Here is a 14,665-nt window from a genome sequence, read left to right as displayed (position 1 = left end):
CCCTGAGAAAGGCTGTAGAGGTAGCTGTTGCCCTGGTAGAGTGGGATCTAATGGTAGGAGGAACTGGTTTCCCATGATGGGTACAACAGAACCGTATGCAATGGCCTATCCATTTAGAAATGGTTTGCTTGGATATGGCCCTTCCTTGAGAAGCTGTAGCATAGGATACAAAGAGCTGGACAGTTTTTCTGAAAGCCTTAGTTTTATCCAAGTAGTAACGAAGCTGCCTGTGAATGTCCAAGGAATGCAGGAGTCTCTCACCTTTGTTCTGTGGATTGGGGAAGAAAGTGGGTAGGTGGATGGTTTGATTTAAAGCTACACTGGAAACCACCTTAGGCATGAAGGAAGGATTAGTTTGTACAGAAACTCTGTCTTGATGAAAAAATGAGGAAAGGTTCCGCTGCCATAAGTGCCTGTAATTCTGGGACTCTCCTAGCAGAAGTTATTGCCAGGAGCAGGGCAGTCTTCCAAGATAGGAACTGAAGGTCTGCAGAGAAAGCTGGTTCAAAGGGAGGTAGCGTTAGTTTTTCCAGAACAAAGTTGAGGTCCCATGTTGGTGTAGGAGCTCTTCTAGGTGGTCTAATGTTCTTTGCCCCTCTGAGGAACTGCCTTAGAAGAGGATTTGAAAATAAAGGTGGATTCGTGTCGTAGTGAGTTGAAATAGCTGAAGCATGGATTTTAATTGAGAAGGAAATTCCTTTGTGCAACATCTCAGCTAAATACTGTAGAATGTGGGGCATATGAGGATGAGTTGTGTCTTGGCCTTTAGCTTGGTTCCAAGCAGAAAATCTTTTCCATTTGTCCAGGTAAGCCATCCTGGTGCTTGGTCTCCTGGCTTCCAGAATAACATCCAGAACTGCTTGTGAAAGAGGGGCTGGTTGGATGCTTAATTGATTTGCCATGCAGCCAGGTTTAAGGTTTTGAGCTGGCTGTGTAGAATCTGTTTGTTTTGCTGAGTGAGTAAATTAGGTATGAGGCAAAATCCATGGTGGGCTGTGAGCCATATTCTTCAGTAGCGGGTACCAGTGCTATGAGAATCAGTCGAGGTTTCTCCTTTTTGACCTTCAAAAGAACCTTTGTGAGAAGAGGTAATGGAGGAAAAGCATATGCTGTCAGGTTTTTCCAACTGAAGGAGAGAGCGTCCACTTTCCAAGCTTGATGGTGGAATGTCCTTGTACAAAATTTTGTCAGGTGGAAGTTTTGAGGACTGACAAACAGGTCTAAATTTGGAAGGCCCCATTTTTGAGTCATCATTGAAAATATTTGTGGGTCTAGTTTCCACTCGTGGGGATCTTTGATGTTTCTGCTTAGATCGTCTGCCAATGTGTTTTTCTGTCCTGGCAGGAATTGAGCTTGTAACTGGACTTGGTAGGCCAGAGCTGTGTTCCATAAGATTATTGCTTGCCTGCAAAGAGGGTAGGAATGTGTGCCCCCTTGTTTGTTTATGTACCACATTACTGTGGTGTTGTCCGTCTTTATTGCAAGTTGTCCTGGCTGTAGTAGATCCTTGAAGGCTGTCAGAGCTTTCTGTACAGCTAGCATCTTTTTGATTTATGTGCAGTTTTCTTTGTTCTGCAGTCCATAGGCCTTGAATGCATTGCCCTGCCATGTGTGCCCCCCACGCATAGTCTGAAGCATCTGTTGTGATAGTTTGCCTGGTTGGGGGCAAGGTGAAAGGCTGACCCTTGTTCAGGTGACATGCCTGTGCCCACCATAGAAATTCCTGTTGAAGGCAGGGAATGAGAGATATCACTGTGTCCAAGCTGTGGCTGTGTTGAGACCATACGCTTTTTAGGTACCACTGTAATTTCCTCATATGCAGTTTTGCAAATGGTATTATCAGAATGCAAGACGCCATGAAGACCAAAGCCTGCAGAATTTTTCTTGCAGTTAATTGGGTCTTTGTTGCCATTGACTTGAAATATGGAGTCAGTTGTAGTTGCTTGTCTGGTGTAAGATAAGCCTTCTGGGCCGTTGTGTCCAAGCTGGCACCCAGGAATGTCATTTTTTGAGAGGGTACTAGTTTTTACTTCTTTTCATTTACTGTGTACCCTAGACAATTTAGTAGATGCTTCACAAAAGCCAGATGATGTAACAGAATGTCTATTCTTTCTGCTTGGATGAGACAGTCGTCCAGGTACGGATATATTTGAATTCCTCTTTATCTGCAGTATGCAATTACTGGTGCCAGGCATTTTGTGAAAACTCTGGGCGCAGTAGATAAGCCAAAGGGCAGTGCAGAGAAATGATAATGGGTTGAACCTGCAATGAAACAGAGGTATCTTCTGCAACTTTGTCCGATAGGGACATGCAGGTATGCCTCCTTGAGGTCCAACGTTACCAGCCATGCTTCTTTGCCCAACATGGGAAGTAGCTGCTGTAGTGTTAGCATCTTGAATTTGGGAACTTGTAAGTAAGTGTTTAGAATTGAAAGGTCCAGAATTGGTCTCCAAGCATTGTCCTTTCTGGGTACTAGAAAGAGCCTTGAGTAAAATCCTTGGCCTTGCTCTTGAGTTGGTACCCGCTGAATGGCTCTCATGGCCATGAGCTGTAATTCGTTTTTGAGCCTCTGCCCTTTGATTTTGTGGCAGGTTTGGCATTCCTCTTTTCATTGGCAAGGTGTGAAAGTGGAATCTGAATCCTCGCAAAATTATGTCTAGGACCCATTTGTTCTTTGTGACCATGTGCCAGTTGTCTGCAAAATGTGGTAGTTTTCCTCCCCAAGGGGGCTGACAAAAGAGCTTTGTTTGGCCAGCTGAGGTGCAAGTCATTCAGTTTGCCTTCTGCTGGGTTGAGACCTGTCTTCTCCTCCCTTCTGGGTTGGAGTGCCCCATTGGCGAGGTTTATACTGGGCTTGTGGTTGTCCTCTGCCCCTTGGGTGCCTGTATTTACCTCTCGGAGGTCTGTCAGTGGCTGGAAAGGACCAATTTTTTGTTGGCCAGTTTCTGCTGAAGCAAAGGGGTTTCACTTGTAGGAAATCTTTGACTGTCTGCATTGATTTCGCCTTATCTTCCATTTTTTTTTAAAACTTCTTCTGCTTTAACTCCAAAAAGAACATCCTGCTGTAAAGGAGCATCTAGTAGTTTTGCTTTAACATGATCAGGTAGACTTTGTTCCTTTAACCAGGCATGCCTAAGTATAACTGATCCAGTGACAGCTGCTCTGCAGGAGGCCTCTAAAGAATCAAACCCACATTGTAAGGTATGTTTGTCCACCTGCTCGGTGGCGTGCAACAAGTCTTGTACTTCTTTCAATTCAGATTGTTGAGGGAGGGAGGTTATCTTTTTTTTAACTGAGAGATCAGAAATTGCTGATACTTAAGCATATGAAATTGACAATTTGGTGCTCTCATAGCTAATGTGGCTGAGGTGTAAACCTTTTTCCCCCCACCTGTCTAGTGCTCTTGAATCCCTTTCAGAAGGTACTGGGTTTTTAGCCATGGAAGCCTTAGCCCCCTTAGGACCCTAGGGGATAGTCTCTGGGTCAGCTACTGGGCTTTTGTAAAGAAATTTGGGGGAATCGGGTACTCTGTAGTATCTGTCAGGCTTGGCCGGAGCAGGAGGTAGAGAGTCTGGGTTGAAACTGGATTCTAAATAGACATCATCCACAATGTCCAAAATCGGAAGGATGGCTAGAGGTCTGTGTTGGGGGAGTAAAAGAAACTCTCTGAGCCTTTTCTTGGAATCAGAGTAATCTTGACCTTCCCAGTGAAAATGTTCCCTCAGTGTGTAAAGTTTCCCCAAAAGAGTAGCCTTCAGGAGGGGAAGCTGAGGGAATAGAGTCCTCAGCATCAGAATCTTCATAAGGAGAGAAGGAATAGTCTTGGTCCTCAGAGGAATCCGAAGAAATAAACAGCTGCTCAGAGGAAGCAGAATCTTCCTCTTGTCTAGGCCTTTTGTCAGGAGGAGGCTGAGAACCCCTGATAAGAGAAATCAAATCTTCAGCCATTTTGAGCATCTGTTTCTTAGGCATAGGGCCTTGAACAGGAGACTGAAGTGTAGTCTTTTTTGGTTTAGAAGGAGTCTTCAACTTAGAAAACGTTTTGACTGTAAGAGTCGTTGGTCTGAAAACGCCTTCAGAGACTGATGGCGTTTCAGAAACACCGACGCCCTTGGAAGGTAAATCGTCGGAAGGGCCTGAAGTAAAAGGCTGCTTCGGCCTAGTACATTCCGTCAAAATATCCATAGCGGTCTCGGGTTCCAGGACTGCGGTAGTCAGGGGCTGCATCGGAGCCTCACTGATAACCGGAGACCGGATCAACCGAGGCCTCGGAATCGGGCTTAGGCCTGGGCGGTCGGTCCTTGTCCCTGCACTTTTTGTGCACGCCGGTAGTCGGTAGCTCCGACGGCATGTTAAAGTTAAATTTTCTACCAAAATAGTGTTGTGCGAAATCAAATAGTCTTTTAATAGTACGCTTATTAAACCTAGCACAAAAACGACAAGAAGTGACGTCGTGATTAGGGCCTATGCAAGGTATGCAATAAGAATGAAAATCCTTATGAGGTATTTGCTTCCCACAAGAAATACAATTGTTAACTTTTTCCGACATTGGTCTGAGGCAAGAAAAGTTTCCCCAACGGGGTACTTAGCTTTATAGAAGACTTTGGTCTGAAATTCGAATTCGACAATCTCAGGAGTCGGCCGACCGGCACTTGCGAACTGCTTCTGCTTCGGGCACCGCGCGGCAAGAAAGACTGGAGAAAATGGCGTCGGTTGCAATATATATGTACCCCTGGCACACTGATATCAGGGATGAGGCGACAGCAACCGCCATCGGACCAAGACTTTGGAAATCCGCCCGACTGCGGGACCGCCTGACGACAGGATAACCCAAGTGTGATGACTGCAGCAGGGTAACACGATGAACATCTCACATGACAACAAACAGCAATACAAGTCCAATTAAGATAAGTGCAACAAAACTACTACCAAAAACTACAACTAATCACACTGCTAAATGATACTAACGGGCTAAAAAGAAAGAGGAAAGAAGAGCAGAAGCCGAAAGAGAGGGGAGGAGAAGCCTAACGCACCTTGAACACTAGAAGAGGACAGAGACCAACACTAGTGAAAACAACTAAGTCACTATTAAGTCACAACACAATAATTAAACACTGAGCAAGATAAGAGAGAAAATGAGTAAAAAACATTTTTGAGCTTGGAAACACATCTAGGCACACCGGCTGCAAACGAGATCTGAGGAGGTTGGGCTAGGCGTGGAGAATTATGGGTAAAGGAGGTGTTTGAGCCTGGAACCTAAAGTCTGTGGGAGGTGGCTGAGTCGGATCAGATCTGAGACCCATACATTAAGCAAAACGAGAGAACAAGATCACATCAATATCTTTTACACAATCTTTCTGCTCAGCAGGCAAACCTGCAGCAAACTCATCTAAACTATACATATAACTCAACACAAACTTCTACTTAAAATACTGGCAGTTAAACACTTTAAAAGCTACCGTGCTGGACTGCACCAGCTTTTCCTTATCTGAATCCAGCAAGTCAGGGAACAACAAAAAAAAAAACTAGCAAGAGCAACACCAGTAATGGTTGGTAAAACTGGGGTAGTTGAAATTGCTCATTATTAGGGTGTTTGGTTGAACCCTAATATTTTCCAGTATATCAAGAAAAGTGGTGTGGGAATCCTGGGGCATGGTGGGGGATCTGTAGCTAGCTAAAATTTGGATTGCAGTTTTGCCCAGAGTTAGTTGCACAAAACTGCCACTGATTCTAAGGATAATCACAAAGCATTCTACAGCTACTTCAACAACCTCAATGGCAACACCCAGATCTGCTCGGAGTTACAGCACAATGGCACAAAAATTACAGAACCAACGGATATTGCCAACATCCTGGCAGATAGGTTCAGTGCTAACTTTACCCCCCTCTCACCCCCTAAAAAGCTCATACCTATACAGGAATAATGCAGAGTCCCTGTAATCTCAATTACCCAGGTAAAAGCTGCACTCATTAAAGCCAGACACACAGCATCCATGGAAATGGACATCCCAGGCTGCGTTTTACACAAATTTCAGAACGAACTGGCTCCCCACCTAAACACCATGCTCAATCATAGCCTCACATCAGACTTTGTGCCACTGAATGGCACACAGCAACAGTTATCCCACTCCACAAAGGGGGAGCCACCACTGATCCCGGGAACTATTGCCCTATTAGCCTGACGAGCCTGGTCTGCAAGGCCATGGAACATATCATCATGGAACTCAAAGACATTGGTAACCTCCAAACTCTGGACCCCACCCAGTTCGGGTTTGTGAAAGGCAGATCATGCCTCCTGAACCTGATCAACTTCTTTGAGGCGGTCATCAAAGCTGTAGACGAGGGTAAGGTGGTTCACACAGCCTATCTTGACCTCACCAAGGCTTTCGACACCATCCCCCATTCTGGAATTATAGCGAAACTCCCTAAACTATGTATAAATCCCTATGTCACAAGATGGGTTGCCAACTGGCTTACTGACAGAACTCACACTGTAAAAGTTGCAGATTCCAAATCTGACTTCAAACCAGTGACAAGTGGAGTACCACAGGGGTTCAGTCCTGGGACCTCTCCTGTTTGGTATCTACTTCGCTGAAGTACAGACTAACACAGAAGCCCTTGGTTAACAAAGTTCGCAGATGACTGCAAACTAGGAGCCATTGTAGAGTCCCCAAATGCTGTGGACATCCTACAGAAGGGCCTCACTGAGACAGATGCCTGGTGTCAGAGCCATGGCCTCAAAGCTCAATGCCAAAAAAGTGCCTTGTCATCCCCTTTGGTAAAAACTCTTTACCCATGAACTACAACATAGGCGGTAGTATAATTAACACTGAAAGTTTGACGAGACCTTGGGACACAGGTGGACAGTAGTCTCTCCTTTGATAATCACATCGCCACAGTAGTCAGGAAATCCTTCTATGTTGCACACCTCATCGCAAAAGGGTTCTCATCCAGGAAATAAAAGGTCATTGTTCTCTACTAGACACTCATTAAACCCATTATAGAGTACAACACCCCTTTTGGAATGTACCTCATGGCATCTGCAGCAGCTGGAAAGGCCACAGAAGTACCTCACAAAGAGGGATTACTAGCCTCAAACAGATACCCTACACTGACCATCTCAAAAAACTCCAGCTTTACTCCGTAGCATATCGCCTACTCCAAGGTGATCTCTGCCCAACATATAAAGCTATGTGAAATCCAGAGCTGTTGGACATGCTACACCTAAAGAAATCCCAATTCCTCCGAGCTACACGCTCTAGGGATCAAAACCTTGTCACCACAATAAACAGGACATGCTGGAGAGATAGATTCCTGTCCCAGAGACTTCACATACTCTGGAACAAGCTACCCATCTATGTCGAGCAAAGTTCCTCTTTAGCACTCTTCAATACAAATCTTGAGTGGTTGGGAAATAGGAAATGCATCCCGGGATCACTTCTGTGGCTCTGCTTGACAGTAGCACAGGAAAACAACTTTCTTGGGTGGCGTAAGCCAGGGACCCTTGTTGGCTAGGCTTACTTAGGCCCTTGGGCCAACAGCCTAGTACATACCTATGGAACCTATAAAAATGAGCAAATCCCACTATTCTCCCTCTAAAAAGCTCTGAAGTCCATCTCCTCATGTATATTCTTCTGAATACTGCACTAAATAAAATGACAATGGTTTCAGAAACACAGTTCAAAGTACAAAATACATGCACAAAAATCCCCCAGTTTTTATAACAAAATTAAAAATTCAGAAATGAATATTTAGAAACTGCACAAAACAGGTTTAGAAAAAATAAAGCATTAACTTATGAAAAAATATTGACAAATGTTTAACCTACAAAATGGCATCAAAATACCGATTTAAATGAAAAAAAAAATCATTTAAAATGCTGTACTCCTCAATCACCTCAAATAATCCTAACACTAAAGTAAGCAATTGCAACATTAGCAGGTTTTCCTGTCAAAATGTCCAAATGAAGCTTTCAATCACATCAAAGACTTCATGGACAAGAGGAAGGTCTGGGTTCAGGCAGACTCGGGAAAAGTACAGTTGTATAAAATCTTACCACAACAGTAGATGTCCTTCTCTTCACTGCTGCAGTATTCTTAATAGAAGGGATCTCCTGCCAAGGATAACCCAATGCCTGGCCAGTATACCAAAGCCTTTAGTACTTTACAGGTGCCAAACATTACAAGTACGCTCCCTGCACAAGGCACAGAGCATAAAGGTGAAGTAAGGCTGCACACACGTAGAGCTGAAAAATCTCCAGAAGGAACTGAATGTCCCCAGAGACAAGGAAATACATGTGAATCCAAAAGGAGAAAGAGAAGAATTCCTGGGCCAGGTGGCAAGAACAGGCTACAGCAGAGGGGGCGGGAGAGAGGGAGTGAATATTCCAGAAAATGAAGGACATGGTAGTATTTTAACACAACTGTAATACATCCTTCTGTATCACTGTTTCAATATTCCTAACAGAAGGGAGAAAACAAATGCGAAAGAGGAAATCCAGGAGGAGAATGGCATGGAAGAGCCCTCCAGAAACCCATGCATAATAGCCTTGGAAAAGCCAGCTCTAGCCTTAGAAACAGAAGCCAACTTACAATTCTTAGTGAAGGTATAGACAGAAGGAAGAAGTAGCAGCCTCAAGTATGGAACTCGTATCCAGCCCCTTGAAAAAACAGTGCACGAGGAAGCAACAGCTCTGGTAGAATGAGCCTTTACTGAGTAGTAAAGACATTTACCATGAAAATTAACAAAAAAAATAGCTTTAGAAATCCAGGAAGAGATGGCCTATTTAGAAACAGCTAAATCCCAAGCCCTCGGATGACAAGAAAAAATGATGCTCATAGTTGTTAATAGCTTTACTTTTATCCAAATAACATATCTTACCTGTCTCTGCAAATCTAAGGTATGAACAGGCTTTTCACTGGCAGACTGCTGAGAAGGCAAAAAGGAAGGCAAATGAATAAACTGATTAAGGGACAACTTACTGACCACCTTAGGCATAAAACAAGGATTAGTTCAAAGAGACATCCTGTCTCTGTGAAAACTAAGAAATGAGAAACAGCCATGTGAGCCTGAAGTTCAGATACCCTCTTGGCTGAACTGAGCGCCAAAAAAGAACAGTCTTCCAAGTACAATATTGTAAGGAAGCTGAAGCAGCAGGCTCAAAAGAAGTCAGAGTCAATTTTTCAAGAAAGAAAACAGAGGTCCCAGGAAGGCGGAATAGGCTTTCTGAGAGGTCTGATATGAAGAATGCTTTTAAGAAACTGCTGGACCTCAAATCTAGAGGCCAGATGAGGAGTCAAGGACAGACTAGCAGAAATTGCTGACAGGTAAGCTTTAACTGAAAGAAATGCCAACCCAGCATGGAGCACATCCCACAAAGAGAGATCCAGAGGAACATCCACAGATAAGGGGACCCTGACGACAAGAGATACCCCACAGAGAAAATCTCTTCCATTTGGACAAATATGACTTCTTGGTAGCGTGCTTTCTGGCTTCCTGAAGGACCAAAACACATACTCAGAAAGAGGTACCTAAAAGGGATCAAAACCTTAGCTGAAGAGAGAACAAGTGAGGATGGATAGTGAGGATGGATAATTGACCCCTTACATTGTGTGAGACGGTCCACCTGGTGAGGTAACTTGTGGTGATTGCCCCTGGCCAAGTGAAAAAGAGGGCAGAACCAATGCTGCCTGAGCAAAAGAGCATCACTAATAAGAATTTGGAAGAGTTCTGCCTGATCTTGTGCACGATTCTCAGAAACAGAGGAAGCGGAGGAGAAGGCATACAGAAACATCCTATTCCAAGGAAAAGACAGGGAGTCCACTTTCCAAGCCAGAGCACTTCAGACTCCGGAACAGAAGACAGGAAGCGGTCTGTTCAGAGTGGAGGCAAAAAGATCTACCTGAGGAATACCCTACTGGTGGACAAGGTCCAGGAACACATCTCTGTGAAGCATACATTTGTGTGCTTGTGTGCTAGACCTGCTCAAAGAGTCTAGCCACTAGATCATGTTCTGGGGGAACATGTAAACAGGCTGAACAGTCACTTGATACTGGACAGCTAGGTCCCACACCTGAAGAGCTGGTATGAAAAGAAGGTAGGACCTTGTACCCCCATGTTTATTGACATATCGCATCACTGTGGTATCATCTGTGAAAATGTTGAGGAGCCCTGGATGAAACGGGGTACGAAAAGCCTGAAAAGCTAGAAGCAGAGCTCTCATCTCCTTTATACTGATATGGGCCAACCTCTGACGAAGAGGTCAGACTCAACTTTGTGAGAGCTGTAGGAAGTCTCCAATCCTCTGTTTGAGGCATCTGTAGAAAGCTCTTAAGTCAGGGCTGGAGCCTGGAAAGGAAGCCTGGGGTTGAGAGAAAGTTGATAAATTCACCAATGAAACCTGAGCTTGAGACAAGGAAGGAATGGGACTGGAAGTTCAGGGGGGTGGCAATGTTGAAGCCACACTAATTTGAGGTATTACTGTAACTTTTTCATATGAAGGCTGGCCAGAGGAAGCATGGGAATGGTGGAAGCCATGAACCCAAGGACTATAGAGGAAAGTCCCTGGTCACGACTGAATTCAGAGGAAAAAAAAAAAAAAGAGAGAGACCAGAAAAAGCAATACGTGCCAGGGCCTTGGAGGCAGGCAAAGATGCCAGCATGGGATGGTCTGGATCTTGCAACCAAGGAAAACATGATCTTGCGAAGGAGACCGAGATGATTTTTGAAAGTTTATGCTGTGCCCCTGACACTGCAACAGGGAAATAGTAAAATGGAAATCATGAAGCAGAACCGTAGGGGAAGATGCCCAAATAAAGCAGAATGTCCAAATAAGGAAAGATCTGAACCCCTCTCACCCTGTAGAAGGCAATGACAGGAGCAAGACATTTGGTGAATACCCTTGAGCAGTAGAGAGGCCAAAGGGCAAAGCAGAGAACTGAAAACGTAGGAAACAGAGAAATGTAAAACCTTCCTGAAAAGGGGATGAATGGAGATATGTAGGTAGGCATCCTTGAGGTCCAGAGATACCAAAGAAGGCCTGGGGAAGAAGAAGAGGGAACAGAATTTAACAGGACAACATCAAAAAGGAAGGGACCTTTAGAAAAGTATTTAACTGAGAAAGGTCCAGAATGGTCTCCAGGTGCCTTCCTTCCTGGGAACGAGGAACATCCTGAAATAAAAACATTTCCCTTCCTGGGTAGGGTGCACAACTTGAATGGTGCCATGAGCCAGAAGGGCCTGAAGCAGTTCTGGAAAGAAAAAAAGCTGTTCCTCAGAAGATTGAGAGATGCCCAAAAAAGGAGGAAGGATTTCCACACTTTTAAATATCTCTAGTGGAAGATGGACAAAACCCAAGAGCCTGAGTGACCTATAACCAACGGCGAAGAAGAGACATGGAAAGGTTAAGAGATAAAGGAACATGGCTTAGGGAAGGGGAAGTAAGCTGGTTTGTCTTGAAAAGACTTGGCTGGGGGTACACGCCTAGAACCCTTTTTGTCCTTAGGTGGAGGGTGGGTCTGTCTGCGAACAAACGCAGATTTGGATGGAAAATTCCTCTGAAATTTAGGGATAGGAGAAACAAAAGTGTATGTTTCAATTCCTGCAGGGCCTTGCCTTTATCCTGAAAGGACTTAAAAAGCTCAGCAGCAGAGCCAACAACGTTATCATCATCAAAAGGGGCATCCAACAATTTAGCTTTAATATCATCAGGTAATGGCTGAAGGGGATGCAAAGAGAAATAGCTCAAAACAGAACAAAGTGCAGCTGCCCTAGAAGAAGCATCATCTGTTTCATAGCTTCACTTAAGAGTTATGAGCTGCTTCAGAGGAAGAACCCAATAAGGAAACGGTAGAGGCCTTCCCTTCTGAATTGAAAAAGTCAGAAATTGCTTGAGAAGCTTGAGCAAGAAGGGCTAAAACATACCTGGTCACATGAGTCTGGTAATCAACAGCTCTAAAAGCCAGGGTGGCAGCAGTACAGACTTTTTCCCAGCTGTTCCATAGCTTTAAAATCCTCATCTGAAGGAAGTAGATTAGTAGAGATCAAAAGTTTAGAGGGGTTTGCCTGACACTACAGAAAGATCAGCAGAAGGACATTTGTACAAAAATTTACAATCAGGTCGCTTGTAAAATCCATCAGGTTTCTTGGTAGCTGAAGGCTGTAAAATCATGGGCAAGAGAGGATACTGATTAGGTGCATCTATATTACAGCATCGAATGGGCTGTTAACCATATGCCCTTTTATCGACACATATTAAGAAAAATACAAAAACCTCGAACGACCACAAAAGTGATTTTTTTCCCCAGGGGGAAAAAAATTGCTTGGCCAATAGAAAAAAAAATTCAGACTGTACGAAGTGGGAGGCTGTGCCCCCCCCCCCCACCCACATCTTCTCTAATTAAATATACCAACTCCGAGGTTGCACTACAGTGGGAGGAAAGGGCAAATCCCAGATGACCAAGTGTTTTTTTCCCCCTGGGAAAACAAATTCGCTTTTGTGGCCATTCGGGGGTTTCATTCGGGGGTTTTGTATTTCACTTAATGTGTCGATAAAAGGCCATTCTGTAAACAGCCTGTTCACTCCCATAATATAGACCCTATTAGGTATCTAACAAGACACCCAAGACTGGAGGAACAGCAGAGGTTTGGGAAACTCCATCTAGAGGAGTTCATAATACTCTTATGAGGTATCAGAAACTGATCAAGTCCCATTTGAAATGTTCCATGTGGGAAAATAGTGTCCCCAAAAATGGAGTCTCTTTAAGGGAGGATCTGAACTAAAGGAATCTTCTTCTTCAGACCCATAATTCAAAGGAGAAGGGATTTGAGAAGAATATGTCAAGGACTCTTCCCTAGAATCCAAATTATCTTCAGAGGTCTCGAAGCTCTTTGGGCCTCGTAAAAGTAGTAGATGACCAGGGGGAGTAGACACGGACTCCCTGAGGAGGCATCAAGGCCAATAAGGCATTAAACAAATCCTGAGTAAAATCCTGCCATTCACTTTGGAGATCTTCAACAGTAGGGGGGAAATGTGTTTTTTTTTTTTTTTTTTGAGGGACATTTGTCCAAAGAACCCTAGAAGGTTAGGACCCTTGCAAACATTCAACCAATGAAGAAGGAATTTCCTCCTGAACTAGAATCTGTGTTTTTTCCCTCAGATATAATTGGCTGAGGTTCCACCTCAACGCCTATAATAGATGTCTGTAAAGCCTCCAAGGATGTGCAAGACGTGGGATCCATGCCAGATTCTGACAGGGTCCTGGCCCAGGAATCTTAAACAACTGGAAGATCCTCTGGGCTTTCACCAGCCTTGAGAGAGACATACTGGAAGGTGGGACAGCATCCAAATCAGACCAGAGTTTTTTTGGCCTTTTTCTTGGCAAAAGGCTGGGCTTTGTGATGGGAAGACTCTGCCATAGCACCCTGTGCCACCAGTTTTAGACATTGCTTCTCAATGTAAATCAATAAGGAGGAGAGACTATGTAGGTTCTTAAGAGTCAAACACTTGGCAGATAGAACATACATATGGTCGGGAAAAGCACCCACACAGGACAGTCACTGCTCAAGATGGTCCTTATGGGGAATCTGCCAACCACAGTGACATTTTCCCTTTCTGAATAAAAGTAGAAAGAAATAAGACTAAACTAAAATGGGACACTTATCAGAAACACATCTCGGTAACCAGCACAGAAGGAGTGTTCAGACTGACGTTCAATGATGGTGCTTAGACTAGCAATAAAGAAGTTCTGAGGTGTGTCCATCCATACAGCACCTTTATGCCCTATGCTTGCATGTGGAGTGTGTGTGTGATGGACGGCTTCTATAAACTCTAAAGACTTTGGTACAGTGGCTGACTGTTGGGCTATCCTTGGCAGGAGATCACTTACATAAGGAATACTACAACAGTGACATGGGAGGACATCTACCATATGGAAGAGGGGCTGTGTGACAGCGAACTCTTACTTTTAAAACCATGCCCATGCCTTCTGGGAGCACACCCATTCTGAAAATTGTCAGAACCACTGTGCCTCTAAGGTTACAACATTCGAGCACTGGAACCAAAGTTGGCAGAGACTGTAATTCATCTGTTAAACAGGTCATGAGACTGTAACTTCACCCCATCTTTGGGCAGTGTAGTGCTCATGCTTTCCAGCTCAGCTTTTACAGACTCCTCACACAGCAAGGAACCATCAAAGCAGGGATTCATAAATGGGGCTTTGGAATTCTCAGCAAAGTCTGTAAAGCACAGCCAAATGTAGTGGCAAATAGTAAGGCCTGTGCCCACTGCCCAAGCAAAGTCATCCACTGCACTATACATGAGATGGACTGGCAACTACATTACAGACAGAGTCAGGACTGAAGTTTGTTCGTGATGTTCAAAACTGTCCACTCTTCCACAGCCATAGCAAATGTGTCTAGCACATCTCTCTGGAATTACTGTATGTGCATTAGGTAATTACTTACCTCACACTGAAGATGGAGGACAACACACCCACTTTTCTTGTCTGTACAAGGGACCTGACTCGCTGTTCAGGGGATGAATAGCCTTGAAGTGAGACTTGAAAGCAGTTTTAAAAACATCTGAAATCATGATAAGACTTCATCAATGAAGTTGAACAATTTTATTCAGAAGCTTGTGAACTAGAGCCATCAAATCTGGGTTTTT

The 14,665-nt window shown here is 44.1% G+C and overlaps 1 protein-coding gene across 1 annotated transcript in view; it reads right to left on the bottom strand.

The window, feature by feature from the left end:
- The window catches only part of TMEM30A (transmembrane protein 30A), a 477,361-nt gene that overhangs the window by 369,846 nt on the left and 92,850 nt on the right, over window positions 1-14,665 (bottom strand). The window contains exons 3-4 of the mRNA XM_044064035.1: window positions 3,464-3,476; window positions 1,699-1,723 (exon numbers count right to left, since the gene is read on the bottom strand). Coding sequence (XP_043919970.1) covers window positions 1,699-1,723; window positions 3,464-3,476 — 38 coding nt within the window. The remainder of the gene's footprint in view (window positions 1-1,698; window positions 1,724-3,463; window positions 3,477-14,665) is intronic.

Source organism: Protopterus annectens, chromosome 1.part0 (assembly GCF_019279795.1).
Source record: "Protopterus annectens isolate FY-2018-M chromosome 1.part0, PAN1.0, whole genome shotgun sequence".
Lineage (NCBI taxonomy): Eukaryota > Metazoa > Chordata > Ceratodontiformes > Protopteridae > Protopterus > Protopterus annectens.
Note: the sequence above shows the minus strand (reverse complement) of the source record. Positions and strands in the feature narration are given on the sequence as shown.